General features: G+C 31.4%; 2 protein-coding genes and 1 long non-coding RNA gene across 3 annotated transcripts in view; 2 read left to right on the forward strand and 1 right to left on the reverse strand.

The window, feature by feature from the left end:
* Positions 1 to 9,190, forward strand: part of LOC136085774 (uncharacterized) — a 30,758-nt gene extending 21,568 nt beyond the window's left edge. The window contains exons 2-3 of the long non-coding RNA XR_010641166.1: positions 1,233 to 1,309; positions 8,310 to 9,190. This is a non-coding gene — a long non-coding RNA (uncharacterized LOC136085774). The remainder of the gene's footprint in view (positions 1 to 1,232; positions 1,310 to 8,309) is intronic.
* A 2,800-nt stretch (positions 9,191 to 11,990) lies between these two features.
* Positions 11,991 to 15,526, reverse strand: LOC136086107 (uncharacterized). Its single transcript, XM_065808378.1, has 3 exons — positions 14,883 to 15,526; positions 13,594 to 14,805; positions 11,991 to 13,521 (listed from the first exon to the last, which is right to left on the reverse strand). Exons 1-3 carry the CDS (start codon positions 15,524 to 15,526, stop codon positions 11,991 to 11,993), a joined length of 3,387 nt encoding a protein of 1,128 aa, XP_065664450.1.
* A 3,351-nt stretch (positions 15,527 to 18,877) lies between these two features.
* Positions 18,878 to 22,413, forward strand: LOC136086108 (uncharacterized). The gene is made up of 3 exons (XM_065808379.1): positions 18,878 to 19,521; positions 19,599 to 20,810; positions 20,883 to 22,413. The coding sequence occupies exons 1-3, from the start codon at positions 18,878 to 18,880 to the stop codon at positions 22,411 to 22,413; spliced, it is 3,387 nt and encodes a 1,128-aa protein (XP_065664451.1).
* Positions 22,414 to 22,964: the final 551 nt, after the last annotated feature.

The following is a 22,964-nucleotide window of genomic DNA, read 5'->3' on the forward strand; positions in this document are numbered from 1 at the left end:
AAGCATAACATGAAAATGTTCTCCAATCCAAAATACTTTTTTAATTTACTATTTAAATGTTTTTTTTTCTTCACTTCAGTAAAACTTGTTCTGTATCTTTGACCTTTTAATTTCATCCACTCCTTCTGCAATTTCTCAATTTTTATCCTGTAAAAATATTATTAAATAGTATAAAAGTTTATGAATTGAAATGATTTAGAACTCATTAAAAAAATTACCTAATCTTTTGTATTATAAACACTTTAAATCCACCACGCATTTAAGGTATCATAAGTTTGTATAATATGCAGCAGTCAGACTGATCAACTGGACAATTAGGTTTAAAAGCAGAACTTATGCTAAGACAACCTACTAAGACCTTCATTTTTACTTCACTATTTGTAGAGATAATATTGAATTATCTCTTTAGCAGTTGCAATTTTTTTTGCAGGAATTTTTTTAATTAACTTTTTAACTAAAAATATTTTATCCTATCTAATACATTAAAAAAAAAAATTTCATTAGCATTTTAGTAATTTTTTTAAATATATAATCCAAAGAAAAAAATTTAATACAAATTATATTTCAAGAAAACATTTTATTTACTGAAAAACTTAATTTATAAAAATGTAAAAAAATTGTACAGTGTGTCATTTATGGTTTTTAGGGTTTTTTAAAATGATTTTATAAGTTGAAATTAGTTTTTAAAAATAGACCCTTTTTTATTTTGATTAAATAAGTCTAAACAAACATAAATATAAAAAAAATATTAAGATTTTAATTTTTAGACTCTACAGTTTTGAAAATGGTACGAAATGCCCTAAAAATTGCCCTTTTTACCCCATTGAATTTTCAAAAATTAAAAAAAAAATCTTTACTACTAAATAATGGTATTGATAGACTAGGGCTCTTTTTTTTTCAGACAACCTTTTTTTGAAACACTTTTATATATATATATATATATATATATATATATATATATATATATATATATATATATATATATATATATATATATATATATATATATATATATATATATATGTATATATATATATATATATATGAATGTGTATATGTGTGTGTATATATATATATATATATATATATATATATATATATATATATATATATATATATATATATATATATATGAATGTGTATATGTGTGTGTATATATATCTATATATATATATATATATATATATATATATATATATATATATATATAAATATAATTTGTATGTTTTTAGGCTCTCTGACAGAGCTTGATGATGCTCAGCAGAAAGGGGATGTACAAATGTTTAAAATTAAAGAGAAAAAAGAAAAGGTATTAAAAACTCTTTAAAATTTTTAATACTAAAAAATTTTTTAATTTTTTTAAATCATGTATTTTAAGGAAGCTTTAAATCACAGGCCTTGTTATGAAATTTTGCTGCATAACGAAAACGCATAACACATTTCTAAGTAACTCAACTCAGAAAATAAATTTTGCATTGTTAGAAGTTATTAGCGTCACTAGCGTCTCTTCAAGTACCGCATTGTAATAAAAGTTATTTTATTAACGCGTTAAAAATCACACAGTTTTTTTTTTCTCACTATATCAAAAGCTACAAATAAAATCTTAGTTCCTATTCACATTGAAAACTTTGTTCAAAAATTTAGTTCAAATATGAACTAAATTTTATTTTGAAAAAATTTTTTTTTTATAAAACGTAAAATAATATTTGTTTTTTTTCTTATGTTTTACTGTTGGTTTTTGGTTATTTTATTAACTGTTAATAAATTTTTTCTTATTTATTTTGTGAAATCTTTTTATGTTTTTGTTATGTTATTTAATGTTTTTAAACAATAAAGACTTTTTTTGTTATTTATCAGTTACCGATAACATATTCGTGATCATAATTTATTTTCCTTAATTAAACGAACGTCATTAAAACTTTACGTTATTGAATTAACAATAAACAAAATATCTTAATAACAAAATATTTACATCAAAATGAATCGTGCATTTTTTAAACTATTATGACAAAAAATAATTTTTATATTTAAAAGGAATTTATATATTTAATTCCTAAAGATAAAACTTAAAACACTTTATTTCTTTTAACTAATTTTTAGGAACATTAACAAAAAAATATTAAGCAAACTGTTTCTTTAACAAAAAATCTATTAGTTTACAATTGCGGTTAAATGCTTAAATGCGGTTAAAAACTTACGACTCTATTTCTTCTGAAATAACTGTCATGTTAACGGCGTCAAAAGATAATTTAAATTCTAAAAGATAAAAGTTTTTGTGAAGCTCAAAACTGCTGAGCGCGTAGGCAAATCGCCTTTTCGCAGGCAAAATGCGAGCTGTGTAACGCTTCTTAACAAGGCCTGAAATCATCCACCAGAGAACATCGTTAAGAACCTTAAGAAAGATCAAGTAAAGGTTGTTACTTTTTTTTAGTAGTTTAAGTTATTTGAGGTGTTGCACAGTTTTGTACTTTTATGTTGCAAATATGCATTAGAGCAGTTCCAGAAATTTTTTTAAAAACAAAAAATGACATGGGTCCATCAGATTTATATTAGTGCTTAGGATTTTATGTGTAAAGCAGTTAAAAAGTAGAATAAAAAAAGAATCTGATTTTGGACAATATTTAAACACTGACAAAATTGGAGATTGTTGTGCAAATGTATAAACTTTAAACTATAGTTGAATAAAGCATGTTGCTCTTTAAAATTAGCTGTGAACATTTTTAATGTTTAAAGTATTAATTTCAAGGAACTAATGACAGTTATCCAATAAAAGCAAGATATAAATTACGTTAGATACATATTTTTCAATCTACAAAATAGGGTGTCCAAAAAAATAAAATTTTTGAAAAATATCTGCGAGTTTCCCTTAATGTTCCTCTAATGTGTTCTATATAAAAAAATAACACTGGATTTAAAAATTTATTGAATAAAAAATATATTTAGGGGTCATTATTTTCAGCCACATGTGAGCAACCTCTGACGATAAGATTTAGTTGACCTGAAAACAAAGGAAATAGAGAAGAAATCCAGTAAATCTTTTATGAAACATTTAAGCAACTTCAAATAAATCTTGACCTTTTAAAGAGAGGATCTAGAAAACTGATTTCTACTCTAAACAGGGCTGCTGGAAAGCTAAAGATGTTTCTGAAACATGAATATATAAAACAAATTTTTCATTCTCCAGCTAAATACATTGAGTTTTTATTTTGCGTGGGATTTAAAATTGGCTAACATGATTATGTGCTTATCTGGCCATGGTGGAATTTATGCATGTTTATATTGTAAAATTGAAAAGACTGTAAAAGAGAGGTAAATACTGTTTTTATTCTTTGGCCAAACTTTAATCGTTGGCTGTCTGAAAATAAATTCTCAAACATGGCTATCAAGGAGGAAAGTTTGATAGGGTTAAGGTGGTTTAGTGATAGAACCCTCACTTCATATGCAAGAAGTTCTGAGTTCAATTCCCACCACTCCCTGGTAGTACCACACTTAAATTGTTTCTCTGTGCAGCGACCTAGTTCATCAAGGTTCGTATTTCAGAGTTATAAAGTTGAGAAAGAGTTGTAACCACAATTAGCCTCCTCATCTGTAATGGCCTTCTTGTCCTTGGGAAGGTGAATTAAATTACATTTAAAAAAAATGGTATTCTTTTACTAGATTAAAAGACTCATACAATTACTTAATAGAGTTAAAGATCCACATCATGTAAGGTCCACATTATTCCTTTTTGTAAAAAAATTACCAAGAGGCCAGTAACGTAGCATTAGATGCACACCTAATGATAGCATTGGATGCACATCTTATTTTGGTTTGCTAAAGTTAATATTAGAAAAACAGATATAATATTTTCTAGCAGGAAAAGGGTAATGGTTTTCTAAAAAAAAAAATACCCTAAAAGTGAACCCTAGAATTTTAAAAGGGTTCAATTTTAAATTTAAAAATAATAAATATTCAAATGATTGCATATTTTTTTAGTTGTATAAATAATGATTTGTGAGTTAATTTATGACACAGTGCCCAAGACTCTAGAACATTTTTTTTGTCCTTGATATTATCAAAAAATAAAGTTTTTCAAAAGTGTATTATGCTGGGTCTTAAAGAAGTAAAATTATATGAAAATTTCGAAAATTACAATTATATCATATAAAAACTTATTCAATTTTAATGCAAAAAAAATTACATTTATTAACTAAAACTAAAAAAGTGCATTTTTACCAATTTTTTGCCAATACTCTTTTTTTCAATAAGTTTATTATAAATAAGCGAAAAACAAAAAGCAAAAAAATAAATTGTATAAAAATAAAATTACAGGTGAAACCTCAACATTCAAATTACAGATATAACAAAACCTCAACATTCAAATTACAGATATAACAAAACCTCTAAAATTAAATAATTCTTTAAACATAAGCTTCAGTGTTTTGTTTATGTTTTCTCTTTAATTTTATTAAAAATTATTTTTTATTAAAAGTTTTTTAATATTAATTAAAAATTGTTTATTATTAATTAAAAATTATTTTATTATTTTAAAAATTATTTTATTTAATTGGAAATTCGTTTTTTAGCTCTTTGGTCTTTTAAATACTTTCATTAACTGATGATTAAAAAGACTTATGGTATTTGCCGTAATTAATGTACTTTAAAAATAGACTTTGTTATAATCTTAAAAATAAACTCCTAAATACCTTTTTTCTTTATCACAAATGCACAAAATATGTTTTTTTCTGCAGCCTTCAACTTCACATCTAATTAATTGTTTTCATTAAATAGTAGAATATTATTGCATTCAAGAATTAAGTATGCAAATAGTTTACTCAAAAAAGGTTAAGATGGCCAATAACTTATTTAAATTTCAAACTTGAGAAATAATTTTTGCTATACCTGTTATTACACAAGCTATAGATAGTTTATATTTGCATGCAGATAAATAAAACAATAAATCTGTGTTTTTTTTCCCGAATAAACAATACTGGATTTGGTCCCTTTTAGGTTTTTGTGCTTAGCACATAAAACTCTTTTAATAAGTGTCTCAAGTTTTTTTTTTTAAACTTCTTTCATAAAGTAAATTTATTTTTTCACATTACTCAACAAATTTAATGCTTAATTGTGAAATATTTTGTTAAGCTTTTTTAGCAGTTGTTTTGTTGAGCTTGTATATGAACATTTTTTTTTTTTTTTAAACTCTTTTAAATGTGATTGGTAACAAAAACATTATATGGTAGTCCTAAAAACCAAGACCTTGTGAGGCGAGACTTTTAAGTGACAAGATCTGGTGAGGTGAGTTTTACTTTTAAGTGACAAATGGCAATTTCCCATTTTAATTATTATCTTGCACAAAAATTCAGTTGCTTTGTTTTAAATATAAACAAAGCGTTAATAAATTTTATTATTTAATGATATAGATAATATCAAGAGAATGTATTTCTTAGTTTTATGCTTTTTAAACTTTATTATACTTAAATATAAAGTATTTTCTTTTTTCTTTTTGTGTTGGAAATTTAATAAAATTTAATTCAATAAATTTGTGTTTCTTTTGTTGATAATGTGTAACTTTTTTTATTTCTTAAAAAGATTTAAATTACATATTATTATGGTTTGTTTAATAATTTTTTAGTATTTTAGTATGTTTAATTACTATGGTAGTTTGTTTACTACTTTGGTTATTTAAGCTTATTGTTTTTCATTAATTTTTTTTTTTTAAATCACATAACAGAATAAACTCTCATGATAAACACTGTTAGTAGTTTCAAGTTGTGTGGATCTTTGTTTTTTAATACATGCTCAGATAGGGTTTCCAAAAACCGCATTTATAAAAAACTGTGGTTTCGGTTTTACTTTTGAAAAAAATCGTGATTAACCGTAGTTTTCGGTTTTACTTGTTAAATAATAAAACTTATGTAAGTTTATCTTGCATTATTTATTAAAAAGGTTATTTAAACAAAGTGTTCTAATATTATCTTTATATTTCAAAATAAAACTTACAATGACTTTTTTTTATTGTAAATAAATTTTAAGAAAACTAAAGATTTTAACGATTTATCAGATAATCGTGATCTTACTTTTGTGCAGAAACTAGTGCGGCTCTAAAAAATGTGTTCAACATCTGTTGAGGTGGGCTTTATAGAGAGTACTGCATTGTAAATTTTTTTTTGGTCTTTTACCCATATTTCGGTTCAACAAAAACTTTTGTTTGAGCCATTTGAATTGATTTGTAGATTTAGGCAAGTGTGTGATGCTATCTTTCTTGAGAAGTGCGTTTAATTCATCCTTTTAAAGAAACAGGTGAACTTTCTGATGTTATACATGTTGCTTCAGCTAGTAGTGGTTCCTCATCATTAAAAGTAAATCCAAAAAGCCTAAATGCTAATTTTCCAGCAAAATTTAAAGTATTTTTTAATGGGACAACTGAGGTATCTTTTTAGCACCTTAACAATTGCATAACATTTCCGTTAATTCTTTCATCGATGCAATTTTTTAAATTTGAATGCAATAAAAATGCAATTTCTGTATTCGTAGCAAATAGTTTTGCAAGCATGAATTCAAGAACAGTATCTTCTGTCAATAACATTGCATCTTCTCTGCTAAGGAATTCCACTTCTAGTTTTGCTGGCTCTAAAACATCATGTAAGCGACTCAAAATCTAGCTTGTTAATTACATCAAGAGCATTTAATTTAGTAAATATCTGGAATAAACATTTTTGAGTTTTTAACAAAGGTGTAGTCATTGAAAAAAGTAAATCCCAACAATGACGAGCATTAAGATGCAGTTCGATTTCTTTACCGAAATCCTCAGTAACTATCTTCTGAAGAATTTAATTACGAACTGATAAAATTTTTATGAATTTCGCTACTTTTCGTGCATTCATCAAAATTTCAGGGTAATTAACATTAATCTCATAGTTTACTGATTCAAAACTAAAATTATCCTCGTAAATTTCATGTTCATCTTCTTCTAAATCACTGTTTCCTTTGAGCTAATACGTTTGTATCTTTATTTTTCTTTTATAACGTGTTGCATACACCAAGATAAACTGCATGATTAAAACAAAATGGATCAATAATGTCAAAATGGATCAATAAGGTTTCACCACCCATGGTTTGAGCAAAAATTTATCATCTTATATTAGTAAGGAGAGTTTTTATTATCATGTGAAAAGGGAGATGGTGATGGAAGATGCAAAGTTTAATCTGGCTATTAACAGAATTTTTTTATCAATAAACACTCATCCTATATTAATAAGAAAGTTCTATATTATTAAGAAAAATAATATGGAACTAACACTTAATATTTGAGCATTTCTGTTAGTGACCCGTGATGTTAGTGACGTCCTTAACTTATACTAAGGAGGTATAATTGACTGGACGGAGAACGAAGTTAAAGTACGTCATTTACCAAGGAACAGTCTTAGTAGTAACATAATTTTCTATTAAACACTACGTAATTATCATAATTTAAAGTTATCCTATCACATTCCACTTTTATCAAAAATTATCTAATAGTATTGTTTCAAAACGTCATAAACAGTTGAAGCATTGCAAGTAAAAGATGGAAGTTTAAAAAATGCCATCTTTTACTTGCAACGAAAAAATTCTATCTTTTACAAATAAACAATATTTAAAGTTAGTGTATTGTTGTTTTTTTATGTTGTGCTTTTTGAACGACTGATATTACATTTTTAGATTAGTATTGAATTAATTAATGTCTAGATAATAATTGGAAGTATTTTTGCCAGATTTATAAAAAGATAATTTATATTTTTATATTTAGAATATAACAATTTGCTTTTAAATCTACCAAAAATACTACAACACAAAATAAAATCCTGGTGAGATAATTAGTTCCTTACCAAAAAAACCTTCTTTATGAACGTTAAAAGTCTATAGCTAAACGGGGACGCAAAAGATTTCAACCAAGTAGTGGAGATTGTCAAAACTTTTATATTTATACCTAATATCGAGATATTCAAAAAGCAATTACTTTACGTAGATCATGATTTTTGTTATGATTACTACTTAATAGTTCGAACAGCTGTTGAAAACTTATCCAATTTTTAATAGAGCAATCCATTTTGGTTGCAGCTTACAAAGGTTCAAATAATTATACAACAAAGACTGTATTACATTTTTAAACAACGGCTTCGTTCTCCCTCCATTCTATTATACCTCCTTACTCATATCAAATCAATTAATAATTTTGTAAGTACATGATATATTTAACCAACTCGTAAGAACTTCGCAAATAACTTGTAATTAAAAAATTGGTTATTAAAAAGAAAATATATTTACATAGATATTTTTTTGTTGTTTAGAAAGTACTGATTAAGCCAATTTATTGAAAAATGTGAGATGTTTAAATTTTGTTCTTTGACGAGGAAAATCAAAAAGAATAGAATTGTGGGACTTCTAATTTTTATAATTTTTTCATCTTATTGATTTTACTGTTCACTGATAAAAGTTTTCTAATTAATGAATAAAATATTTAGGGCCGGCGCTAGTAGGTGTCTAATGCCTTAGAACTTTCGCCGACTTAAAAAAAGGTTCTCAAACTCCCTAATTTTTAGATTAGAGATAAATAGTCCCCTTTTACTGAATGAATTCATCTATAAAAAAGTTCTAATTTACCGACTTATTCCACCAACCGCCCCCACCCCCACCTTTTTAGCGCCGGCATTAAAAGTATTTAATTTAAATGTTTCTTAGTATTTTTTGAATGTCAGAATTGAAAAATGTTATATATGTAAGATTTTTGTAAGATGTATTTTATTGCATTTCATATACCAAGTTTTAAAAATATTTAGCGCACAAATATTTATATTGTTATAATAAATACTTCGTGATAATAAGAGTTTATGTTTTCTGTATTAAATAGTAACGCAATTTTGACTGACGGATTTTAAGCAGCAGTAGATAATTATGCAACCGAGAAAGTTTGTTATATACTTTTGTTTAATGATAATAATTATATTATTAAATTATATTGTGATCTTACGTAGTTATAAACAATGAGTTTGTTGTGATATTGTAAATAAATATCTATAAATAAAAAATATATATATATAATTATTACATATAATTGTAATAAATTGCTATCATTTTAATAGATAATTATATATTGAAATGGGGTGTTCATGTTTCTTATTTAATATGTACCTTTATTGTTGCTTATATAATTTTAATAGATATTTTTTAATAAAAAAGTGTCAAAAATGTTTCCGTTTATTATTACCCTTATTCGGTGCTTTGTGCAATGCTGCGATGCTGAAACTTGGTACTAAAAGAGTTTAAAACCTGCTAAATCCAAAAACTTTTGTTTTGTATCTCTCGAAAAAAATGTTTTGTATCGCTCAAAACGTTTTAGTTTTGTATCTCTCGATTCATAAAATGTACTTAATAAAGACAATAAAAAAAGACTCCTATCCACCACTTTTTCTCATAGGAAACAGGCATAATCACCTGGTACTAAGTTTACAATTGTTACATGGATGTCATGAATGAAAGCCTTTTCAAAGTCATGAATGAAAGACTTAAGTGACATTAAAGACAGCCTAAATTTCAAGAAAATAACATCTCGGAAAAATATCACAAATAAAGAAATACTATGACAAAGAAGTCAATTCAAAAAATCCATAGATCTAGAAAATCGATCGAAAAGAAACAACTTAAGATCAGATGAACTACAAGAAACACTAGGCGAAAGTTGGGAAGACTGCGAAAAAGCTGTTGAATAAATTTTCAAAACAAAACTGAAAATACAATGCGAAGTGGTGGTTGAACGAGCTCATTGTATTGGACAATTCGAAGACAACAAACCAAGAACATTAGTCTTAAAACTTTTATATTTCCAAGACAAAAACGAAATTCTCAATGCTGTAAAGTATCTTAAAGGAACTGGCCTATACATAAATGAAGACTTCGCTCAAGAAACAATATATCATCGAAGAATGCTATGGGAAGAAGTTAAAAAACTAAGAAGCGAAGGAAATACGCCATTTTAAAATACGATAAAATATTTACACGAGATTTTAAAAATTTTTTCAAATGGATAACTTTAATTCTCGATATTTTGAAACAGAAACTTTTTAAAACTGAACTTGAAGCTTATAAAAATAATTTTACGGTAATTCACATAAATATAAGAAGCATAAATCAAAATTTTGCCAAACTTAGACATTTCCTAATTGATTGCAATTATTTGTTCAGTATGATTTGCCTAACAGAAACTTGGTGTTCTGATGAATCAATCCAAAATAACTCTAACTTTCAAATTCCCAATTATAAGTTATCTTCTTAAAGGAAAGCATACAAAAAAGGAGGAGGGATCGCAACTCAGTAAGCACAGATTGTTTTTAAAACACTTAAAAAACGTTAATATCCGTTTTAATAAGTTTTTTAAATGTTTTAAAAACTGATGTTCGGAATGATCAAGTGATAAAAGTGATAAAATATCACTCCATTTCTAATCCCGATAGTAAGGTCTTTACAATAGAGATCATCAGCTCCAAGTTTTAAAATATTATAGTCTCTACCTGTTATAGACCACCTGAAGATGATATTAAAAAATGTTTTGATTATCTGGAAGAAATTTTTCTCAAAATCAATAAAGAGCAAAAAAAGTTGTTCTGTATCGGGGACTTGAACATAGATTGTTTAAAATACAAAGAGTATCATTACTAAATTATTTTTTGATAACATGTTTCAACATTGTATTTTACCAATTATTAATAAATTCACATGGGTAACCTCAAATTCTATTTCTGCTATAGATAACATACTAACAAACTCATTTCTAGATACCTCCTTAAAAGCAGAAATAATAAAAATTGATATAACAGATCATTTTCCAATTTACTTTACAATAAAACATGATTCAAAAACAAATAATAACTTGAAAAAAAAAATTATAAATGAAAAATAAATAAAAACTCAATGTTTTAATTATTATTATTAAAAATAAATAAAAACTCAATGTTTTATTCAATGTTTTAAAAACACACTACCGGCAATAGATTGGGTTAAAGTGTATTAAGAATGTAACTTTGGGAACACAAACTCTGCATATAATACTTTCACAGATACTTTTCTAAAACACTATAATAATCATTTTCCAATCAAAGAAAAAGAAATCAAAGTAAAACATTTGATTAATGGAGAAAATTTTGGTCCAGATTAGAGCTTTAAAAAAACCGAAAAATTTCAAAAAACCGGTTTTCGGTTTTTTCAAATTGTAAAATCGGATAACCGGTTTTACACTGGTTTTTTATTATGAATGATGAGGTGCACGATTTTGAAATTGTTATTTAACAATCTCAAATTAAAATAATTAAACAACAATAATAAAAAGTTTAGCAACAAACGAAATAAAACAACGAACGAAAATATCTAAAAGTTAATGTTAGATAAAGTTAGTGGTACTTGTCTTTTCTGGATTGTTTTGATTATTATAAGTATTTCAAAATTTAAAAATTGTTGAAAGATTCTGTCAGTATGTAATCTAAAAATAACTGGTAAAAAAAAATGAAATAAATAAAATACCAAGGAGGTATAATAGATTAGAGGAAGAACGGCAATTTTTAAAGCCTGTTTACACTGAAAGTTTTTGTTTTTATCTTGAAGATTTTTCTAATGCTAATTTACGTGCAGTTCGAGCTACATAGTTTGCTACGTGCAATATATCAGAAACTTTTTTTACTGACCAGTCAGTCAGGAGCAAGCGTTGTTAATTGTATTTTTTTTAGATGTTGCTATAGACTGTGCAATTTAATTAATTAACAATATGTAATATTAATTCTATATTTGTTTTTCTCACACACTTTGTAAATATCTTTACTCAATATATATACATTTGCAAATACCCCCGAGGGTATAATAAACATTATAAACGTTATATACAATGTAATAAATGACACACCCACAACGTTCCTTCTGTCGCAATACAACAATAGTTTATATATAATACAGTTATTTACACTAATTACAACACCCCTTGATCTCTAGATCACAAAGTCCGCATACTTATTCGGAAACCTCCGCACTCGCGTCGATCTTCGGAGATTTAGGTTATCCGCGATGGGTTCTTCCGATTCTCTGATAGACAAGTCAGCTACAATGGGAGCAGGACGGACGTCCGACATGTGTCTCGGCAATCCATTGATTTCTACCGAAACTCCTCGTCCTTCATCTGAGACTCTTCCTCTGTTCCATTCGCTCGTGCATTTTGAGTCAGGTGGTTTTACAAATACTTTTTGTCCTTGTGTATAGTTGTGGAGAACTTCCGCGTTAGTTTTGGCAGAAATTGTGTGTGGTTTCCACTCGTAGGAAAATATAGCTTTGTAGGGGAGCGATGTTTCCTCGCCATTTTTTCTGGGAGCTATGTTATACCAATATACCATTTTAAACGGGTCTTTGCCACTTCTGGCTGCCATGCGCTTGATTGTGCGATGATGACGTTCAACAATTCCATTTCCAGATGGCCTGTAAGCGCAACGAAACAAGATGGACACTCCCCAATCTGCGCATAATTCACCAACGAGTTTTGAGCGAAAAGTCTTGCTGTTGTCAAGTAGAACTTGCCACGGAGGTCCTCTTTCTCGGAATATTTCTTCTAAATGGAAGCACACTGTTGTTTCTTTCTCGTTCTGTAGCCTTCTCCAAATTGCAAACTTGCTCCTTTTTCCACAGTCAATAATAGACAAGTAAATCTCTGATTTGTAGTGGGTTATGTCAATAGCCAAACGATGCCAGCTCTTTCCAACTTCAAGATTTCCTTCTTCCCATCTAATCGGCGCAGGATCCACCGATAAACATCTTTCGCAACTTTTCACGACTGATTCAACGTCTTTTCTGCAAACTTTCTCCTTCGGATATGTTTGTTTCATCAAATAAAGTGTTCGATTGACTCCAAAGTGATGAAGATTATGAAACGACTTCACATCAGGCGGTACAACGTTTGCTGTCATTGCAGAATGGTTTGCATGCAGCCAGTTCTGTGGTACTCTCGTAAGAGCATCGGCTTTGTTTTCTGCTGACTTTACCAGGAAAAGTTTTAATTTTATATTGCACTCCTTCACAAGGTCTTCAATTAATGACAACCGGCGACGGACAAGTGGTTCTCCAAGACCGTGTACTCGAACGGGTTTGTCACCGATAATTAAGGATCTCAACCAACCGACAACAGTAGCCGAATCACACTTTATGTTAATACATTCGAATCCCCATTTTGTTGCTAGATTAATTCCTTTTATCACGGCTTCTAACTCTGCAAGATTAATGTGAGCCGTATCATCTTGTTTCCTCAGCCACGAACAGTCTTCTACTATTTCCCCAGCCACTTCCAAAACTATGCCAACAGCTAAACTGCTTGCATCGCACCACACTGTTGCTTCAGAAATGTTTTTGACGTTCCATGACCCATGAACGGGATCTTCTTTTGTAAGTCTTTCATTCAAACTGCTTACTAATTTAACAACTCGTTCGTTCACCAAAGAGTCCCATCCACAACTACTCGAAACTCTTTTTAGATAGCTGCACGAAGGGCAAAGCCAATTTGCTATTGGAAAATGTCCGGTCAGCTGTCCGCACCAAGAAAAGATTTACCGACGTGTCATTTTTCCTTCCGGAACTTTGGGTATGTTGTCACGTTTCCAACGGACTTGGTTGCATTGTTTGTACACTCGCAATCCAAGCACACGACCACCGACAAGTTTTTCTGGCAACTTAGAATCCAAGCCATATTTTTTCAAGAGTTCTTGAACTCTGCAACTTGACACTATGTTATTATTGACAATGATATCATCAATAAATGAATCCGTCCCAGACTCGACAAATTTATCTAAGGATAATACCTTTTTTAAGATTTTAGTCATAATTATGGGCGCCACATTTAAACCAAAACCCAATCTTGTTAGACAGTAACGCTGCCCTTCATATTCCACAACTTGATATTTCCATAATGCTTCGTCGACACGAATTTGCAGGTACGCTTTCTTTAAGTCGATTATCTCAAGATTTTCTCCCAACTTTCTCCAGTTGCGAAGTTTGGTACTGCAAACATCGCCATCTGCAGTATGACTGGATACAAATTGATTCAACTCCCGGTAGTCCATCACCGGACGTATTTTTAACTTATTTCGTTGAGTTACTGCCATCAATGGAATGATGCCATTACATCTCCCTTCAAATGGTTTCAGCCATCCCTGTGCTATCCATTCACTTATTTCCATTGCGTACTCACTTTTAACGTCCTCAGAGATATGATAGTTTGGAATTTTGTTAGTTAACGTTGGTGGTTCCATCAGCCATTTCCAAGACACGCTCCAACTGCCATTTTTGAATTCTGCTACGAAGTCTTTATCAATCAGCTTTAGAATAGTAGACGAGGATACTTCACTCGTTTTTTCTTGAGAAACAGCAGTAGCACCGATAGTTAGTTGTTCCACATTGAAGTTTATGGTTTCGCCGTCCCTCCCGACTTGGACACCTCCAAGCAGTCGTATTGCGTCCATACCAAGTAGCATTTGATATTCGGGAACAATGTCTGCCACCAGGCATTCTAAATCGATGGTGGTATCATTTATAGAAAGATTAACAACAATCTGGTGTTTTATTTCAATTGAGTTTCCATTCATCATAACAACCTTTTCTTTTGCGAGTTTGACATTTTTTTCGTTTATAATTTCCCGACTTAAAATGGATTTGGAGCATCCAGTATCCAACAATGCTTTTATTTTTCTTCCATTAACATATACGCAGAGAGTTGGCGGTTTTAAATTTTGTGGGAAGCCGCTCGCACAAAAACGGGTGGCTTCCCTTCCACGTTTTTTGAGTTTGTACACTTTTTATAGCAGTACAGGGCCAGGTGATTGTCCATTCCACACACAAAGCACCTCTTCTTGTCAATTTCTTCGCTACAATTTCGACTGATATGTCCATCCTCACCGCAACGGTAGCAAGTTACGGTCTTTCTTCCGCGTCCTTGAGGAACCTGCCTTGGACTGATGGCAACAGGATTCACGCAACTAACAAAACATGATTCTTTACGACGTAAAATTACCAAACTTCTTGATTTTTCAGCGATCTGGTACAGCGACATTGTTGATATTGAGCATGCGGTTTGCAGCTGTTTTCTTGCTTCGTCAGGTAACCCGAGAATGAATGCGCACCTTATCCACTCTTCGCTTACGTGAGTTGATATTAGCTTGCTCAGCCTCGTTAATTCTGCGAGATATACGTCAACAGACTCGTTCTCTTTAAGACGGCGATTTACGAATTCTTCGTATGCTGTTAGCGGAGAAGCAGAGAAGGCAGTAGTCAGTGCATTTTTCACTTCTTTGTAGTCTTCTTTTATTTCATCACTAAGACCTTGATAAACGGCAAACGCTCCGCCAGAGAGAAATAAGGGGAGCACCACATGCAACTCGTCAACTTTTTGAAGTTTTGCAACCAGTTCCAATTTCTGTATCCATTCTGAAAACTCACCCGAACCATCGTATTGCGACACCAAATCTGCAAACTTTATCACTATACTCATTGCCGAAATAGCTTGTAATATTAATTCTATATTTGTTTTTCTCACACACTTTGTAAATATCTTTACTCAATATATATACATTTGCAAATACCCCCGAGGGTATAATAAACATTATAAACGTTATATACAATGTAATAAATGACACACCCACAACGTTCCTTCTGTCGCAATACAACAATAGTTTATATATAATACAGTTATTTACACTAATTACACAATAGCATCATGTTTTCAAACAAGTTTGCTTTTTCCATATACTCATTTCCGAAACTTGGCTGTTCTTCAAAACCTTCTTCTGATATATTAAGGGAAGATCTTGGGATAGTATGCGAACATTTTTTGAAACCAAAATTGCTGTACTCAGAAACCTGAAACCGAGAAAAGTCAACCAACCGCTAACAAAGACCTTCTTATCGGTGCTATTCTGAAGGAAGTATTAAAAACGCTCAATAGAAAGTTATCTAAAATAGAATTCTTTTTCAAAAATCCGTATATCACTTGCTAAAAGTTGAAACTAGCACCTCTCACCAACCTAGGGTGTGAATCAGAACTCATAAAAACTTGAAAACCGAGTCATAATATGTAGTGGCTCCACAACCGTCAATACGTTACCCAGAAAAAGTGTAGTGATGACAAATGGTCAACTGAGAGATTCATCTTTTACCGAGCTCGCATGCGAGGACAAGAGAAAGAAATCGAAAATGGGCGAGAAAGTCTGGTGAAACAGGCCAAAAAACTAGATAAGGACTTTATAACAACCTTCAGGCCGCCCGAAGCCATTCTATTATACAAACTGAGGCTTATTAAAAATTGTAATTATAGCGGCCATTTTGAAAAATGGCCGCGATCAGACATCAAACAATATAGTGCAGCAATATTCTTGGTGGATTCGTGTTCAGCATAGAATTTGAACACAGAAAATGCTCGTTCAGTAAGACTAACTCCGAAAAAGTCCTCATGTACCCTCACCTTATATTATATTTCCAATATAATATGTATAATTATATAACATTTATAATTTAATAAATCAAATACAAAATCAAATATTTATTTTGTGATTAACGAAAACTTATTCTAGTACGGTTAGCTAGAAGGTTAACAAGGTTAGTTACACGACTAACTATATTTAAGTGGGTTTAATTATGTTTAAGTTAAGGTCAGCGTTTTCTGGAGAAATATAATTAACTTATTATTATGTACATAGTTCTCAAAATATATATATATATATATATATATATATATATATATATATATATATATATATATATATATATATATCTATATATATATGTATATATATATATATATATATAATATATATATATATATATATATATATATATATATATATATATATATATATATATATATTTATATATATATATATATATATATATTTATATATATATATATATATTTAAAATACAATTATGGTCGGGTGCCAGTAGGTTAGATATAATGGCATCGGCTCTTTCAAAACATGGCTCTTTCATACACACTCTCCCTTACTTAAATATGGTTAACTTTTCCAAAAATGTCTTTTACGTGCTACATAGAGTACTACGACGCCCTTCTTTTCCACAAATAATATTAGATAAAAGTTTCGGTAAAAAATGTTTAACTCAAGGTTATATTAATGCTGACAAAACCGAGTTTTTGGTCACCGGAAGAGTTGACCGGAGTCACCGGTCAACTCTTTTAAAACCTGGCTCTTTCACACTCTCCCTTACCTGAATATAGTTAACTTTCCCAAAAATGTCTTTCACGTGCTACATTGAGTACATGTTTTAGATTTTATATGATTTAAATTTAATCTACTGATGAATTGGATATTTTAAATATTACATGATCCAGAAGGCATTATTTTATAACAATAACAATTATTCAATAACTATTTTTATGGCAAATATTAGAAAATTTCATCGATTTATGCAAAACATCTTAACAGTTTAAAAATTGAGATGTTTTGCAATCGTTTTTTCTTCGTTTTGCAAAGCTGTTACAACCTTTTTCCTTGAGCACGCAAATTTGAAATTGTTTTGACCCCAAGAGTTGTCCGAAGAAGAAGATAAGAAAATGACGCAAATAAATTGAAAAATATAAAAAGTGTTAAAAGTACTTTATAAAAGTTTTTTCAATTTTGAGAACTATGTACATAATAATAAGTTAATTATATTTCTCCAGAAAACGCTGACCTTAACTTAAACATAATTAAACCCACTTAAATATAGTTAGTCGTGTAACTAACCTTGTTAACCTTCTAGCTAACCGTACTAGAATAAGTTTTCGTTAATCACAAAATAAATATTTGATTTTGTATTTGATTTATTAAATTATAAATGTTATATAATTATACATATTATATTGGAAATATAATATAAGGTGAGGGTACATGAGGACTTTTTCGGAGTTAGTCTTACTGAACGAGCATTTTCTGTGTTCAAATTCTATGCTGAACACGAATCCACCAAGAATATTGCTGCACTATATTGTTTGATGTCTGATCGCGGCCATTTTTCAAAATGGCCGCTATAATTACAATTTTTAATAAGCCTCAGTTTGTATAATAGAATGGCTTCGGGCGGCCTGAAGGTTGTTATAAAGTCCTTATCTAGTTTTTTGGCCTGTTTCACCAGACTTTCTCGCCCATTTTCGATTTCTTTCTCTTGTCCTCGCATGCGAGCTCGGTAAAAGATGAATCTCTCAGTTGACCATTTGTCATCACTACACTTTTTCTGGGTAACGTATTGACGGTTGTGGAGCCACTACATATTATGACTCGGTTTTCAAGTTTTTATGAGTTCTGATTCACACCCTAGGTTGGTGAGAGGTGCTAGTTTCAACTTTTAGCAAGTGATATACGGATTTTTGAAAAAGAATTCTATTTTAGATAACTTTCTATTGAGCGTTTTTAATACTTCCTTCAGAATAGCACCGATAAGAAGGTCTTTGTTAGCGGTTGGTTGACTTTTCTCGGTTTCAGGTTTCTGAGTACAGCAATTTTGGTTTCAAAAAATGTTCGCATACTATCCCAAGATCTTCCCTTAATATATCAGAAGAAGGTTTTGAAGAACAGCCAAGTTTCGGAAATGAGTATATGGAAAAAGCAAACTTGTTTGAAAACATGATGCTATTGTGTAATTAGTGTAAATAACTGTATTATATATAAACTATTGTTGTATTGCGACAGAAGGAACGTTGTGGGTGTGTCATTTATTACATTGTATATAACGTTTATAATGTTTATTATACCCTCGGGGGTATTTGCAAATGTATATATATTGAGTAAAGATATTTACAAAGTGTGTGAGAAAAACAAATATAGAATTAATATTACAAGCTATTTCGGCAATGAGTATAGTGATAAAGTTTGCAGATTTGGTGTCGCAATACGATGGTTCGGGTGAGTTTTCAGAATGGATACAGAAATTGGAACTGGTTGCAAAACTTCAAAAAGTTGACGAGTTGCATGTGGTGCTCCCCTTATTTCTCTCTGGCGGAGCGTTTGCCGTTTATCAAGGTCTTAGTGATGAAATAAAAGAAGACTACAAAGAAGTGAAAAATGCACTGACTACTGCCTTCTCTGCTTCTCCGCTAACAGCATACGAAGAATTCGTAAATCGCCGTCTTAAAGAGAACGAGTCTGTTGACGTATATCTCGCAGAATTAACGAGGCTGAGCAAGCTAATATCAACTCACGTAAGCGAAGAGTGGATAAGGTGCGCATTCATTCTCGGGTTACCTGACGAAGCAAGAAAACAGCTGCAAACCGCATGCTCAATATCAACAATGTCGCTGTACCAGATCGCTGAAAAATCAAGAAGTTTGGTAATTTTACGTCGTAAAGAATCATGTTTTGTTAGTTGCGTGAATCCTGTTGCCATCAGTCCAAGGCAGGTTCCTCAAGGACGCGGAAGAAAGACCGTAACTTGCTACCGTTGCGGTGAGGATGGACATATCAGTCGAAATTGTAGCGAAGAAATTGACAAGAAGAGGTGCTTTGTGTGTGGAATGGACAATCACCTGGCCCTGTACTGCTATAAAAAGTGTACAAACTCAAAAAACGTGGAAGGGAAGCCACCCGTTTTTGTGCGAGCGGCTTCCCACAAAATTTAAAACCGCCAACTCTCTGCGTATATGTTAATGGAAGAAAAATAAAAGCATTGTTGGATACTGGATGCTCCAAATCCATTTTAAGTCGGGAAATTATAAACGAAAAAAATGTCAAACTCGCAAAAGAAAAGGTTGTTATGATGAATGGAAACTCAATTGAAATAAAACACCAGATTGTTGTTAATCTTTCTATAAATGATACCACCATCGATTTAGAATGCCTGGTGGCAGACATTGTTCCCGAATATCAAATGCTACTTGGTATGGACGCAATACGACTGCTTGGAGGTGTCCAAGTCGGGAGGGACGGCGAAACCATAAACTTCAATGTGGAACAACTAACTATCGGTGCTACTGCTGTTTCTCAAGAAAAAACGAGTGAAGTATCCTCGTCTACTATTCTAAAGCTGATTGATAAAGACTTCGTAGCAGAATTCAAAAATGGCAGTTGGAGCGTGTCTTGGAAATGGCTGATGGAACCACCAACGTTAACTAACAAAATTCCAAACTATCATATCTCTGAGGACGTTAAAAGTGAGTACGCAATGGAAATAAGTGAATGGATAGCACAGGGATGGCTGAAACCATTTGAAGGGAGATGTAATGGCATCATTCCATTGATGGCAGTAACTCAACGAAATAAGTTAAAAATACGTCCGGTGATGGACTACCGGGAGTTGAATCAATTTGTATCCAGTCATACTGCAGATGGCGATGTTTGCAGTACCAAACTTCGCAACTGGAGAAAGTTGGGAGAAAATCTTGAGATAATCGACTTAAAGAAAGCGTACCTGCAAATTCGTGTCGACGAAGCATTATGGAAATATCAAGTTGTGGAATATGAAGGGCAGCGTTACTGTCTAACAAGATTGGGTTTTGGTTTAAATGTGGCGCCCATAATTATGACTAAAATCTTAAAAAAGGTATTATCCTTAGATAAATTTGTCGAGTCTGGGACGGATTCATTTATTGATGATATCATTGTCAATAATAACATAGTGTCAAGTTGCAGAGTTCAAGAACTCTTGAAAAAATATGGCTTGGATTCTAAGTTGCCAGAAAAACTTGTCGGTGGTCGTGTGCTTGGATTGCGAGTGTACAAACAATGCAACCAAGTCCGTTGGAAACGTGACAACATACCCAAAGTTCCGGAAGGAAAAATGACACGTCGGTAAATCTTTTCTTGGTGCGGACAGCTGACCGGACATTTTCCAATAGCAAATTGGCTTTGCCCTTCGTGCAGCTATCTAAAAAGAGTTTCGAGTAGTTGTGGATGGGACTCTTTGGTGAACGAACGAGTTGTTAAATTAGTAAGCAGTTTGAATGAAAGACTTACAAAAGAAGATCCCGTTCATGGGTCATGGAACGTCAAAAACATTTCTGAAGCAACAGTGTGGTGCGATGCAAGCAGTTTAGCTGTTGGCATAGTTTTGGAAGTGGCTGGGGAAATAGTAGAAGACTGTTCGTGGCTGAGGAAACAAGATGATACGGCTCACATTAATCTTGCAGAGTTAGAAGCCGTGATAAAAGGAATTAATCTAGCAACAAAATGGGGATTCGAATGTATTAACATAAAGTGTGATTCGGCTACTGTTGTCGGTTGGTTGAGATCCTTAATTATCGGTGACAAACCCGTTCGAGTACACGGTCTTGGAGAACCACTTGTCCGTCGCCGGTTGTCATTAATTGAAGACCTTGTGAAGGAGTGCAATATAAAATTAAAACTTTTCCTGGTAAAGTCAGCAGAAAACAAAGCCGATGCTCTTACGAGAGTACCACAGAACTGGCTGCATGCAAACCATTCTGCAATGACAGCAAACGTTGTACCGCCTGATGTGAAGTCGTTTCATAATCTTCATCACTTTGGAGTCAATCGAACACTTTATTTGATGAAACAAACATATCCGAAGGAGAAAGTTTGCAGAAAAGACGTTGAATCAGTCGTGAAAAGTTGCGAAAGATGTTTATCGGTGGATCCTGCGCCGATTAGATGGGAAGAAGGAAATCTTGAAGTTGGAAAGAGCTGGCATCGTTTGGCTATTGACATAACCCACTACAAATCAGAGATTTACTTGTCTATTATTGACTGTGGAAAAAGGAGCAAGTTTGCAATTTGGAGAAGGCTACAGAACGAGAAAGAAACAACAGTGTGCTTCCATTTAGAAGAAATATTCCGAGAAAGAGGACCTCCGTGGCAAGTTCTACTTGACAACAGCAAGACTTTTCGCTCAAAACTCGTTGGTGAATTATGCGCAGATTGGGGAGTGTCCATCTTGTTTCGTTGCGCTTACAGGCCATCTGGAAATGGAATTGTTGAACGTCATCATCGCACAATCAAGCGCATGGCAGCCAGAAGTGGCAAAGACCCGTTTAAAATGGTATATTGGTATAACATAGCTCCCAGAAAAAATGGCGAGGAAACATCGCTCCCCTACAAAGCTATATTTTCCTACGAGTGGAAACCACACACAATTTCTGCCAAAACTAACGCGGAAGTTCTCCACAACTATACACAAGGACAAAAAGTATTTGTAAAACCACCTGACTCAAAATGCACGAGCGAATGGAACAGAGGAAGAGTCTCAGATGAAGGACGAGGAGTTTCGGTAGAAATCAATGGATTGCCGAGACACATGTCGGACGTCCGTCCTGCTCCCATTGTAGCTGACTTGTCTATCAGAGAATCGGAAGAACCCATCGCGGATAACCTAAATCTCCGAAGATCGACGCGAGTGCGGAGGTTTCCGAATAAGTATGCGGACTTTGTGATCTAGAGATCAAGGGGTGTTGTAATTAGTGTAAATAACTGTATTATATATAAACTATTGTTGTATTGCGACAGAAGGAACGTTGTGGGTGTGTCATTTATTACATTGTATATAACGTTTATAATGTTTATTATACCCTCGGGGGTATTTGCAAATGTATATATATTGAGTAAAGATATTTACAAAGTGTGTGAGAAAAACAAATATAGAATTAATATTACATATTGTTAATTAATTAAATTGCACAGTCTATAGCAACATCTAAAAAAAATACAATTAACAACGCTTGCTCCTGACTGACTGGTCAGTAAAAAAAGTTTCTGATATATTGCACGTAGCAAACTATGTAGCTCGAACTGCACGTAAATTAGCATTAGAAAAATCTTCAAGATAAAAACAAAAACTTTCAGTGTAAACAGGCTTTAAAAATTGCCGTTCTTCCTCTAATCTATTATACCTCCTTGGTATTTTATTTATTTCATTTTTTTTTACCAGTTATTTTTAGATTACATACTGACAGAATCTTTCAACAATTTTTAAATTTTGAAATACTTATA

This window comes from Hydra vulgaris, chromosome 10 (genome assembly GCF_038396675.1).
Source record: "Hydra vulgaris chromosome 10, alternate assembly HydraT2T_AEP".
NCBI classification, from domain to species: Eukaryota; Metazoa; Cnidaria; class Hydrozoa; order Anthoathecata; family Hydridae; genus Hydra; species Hydra vulgaris.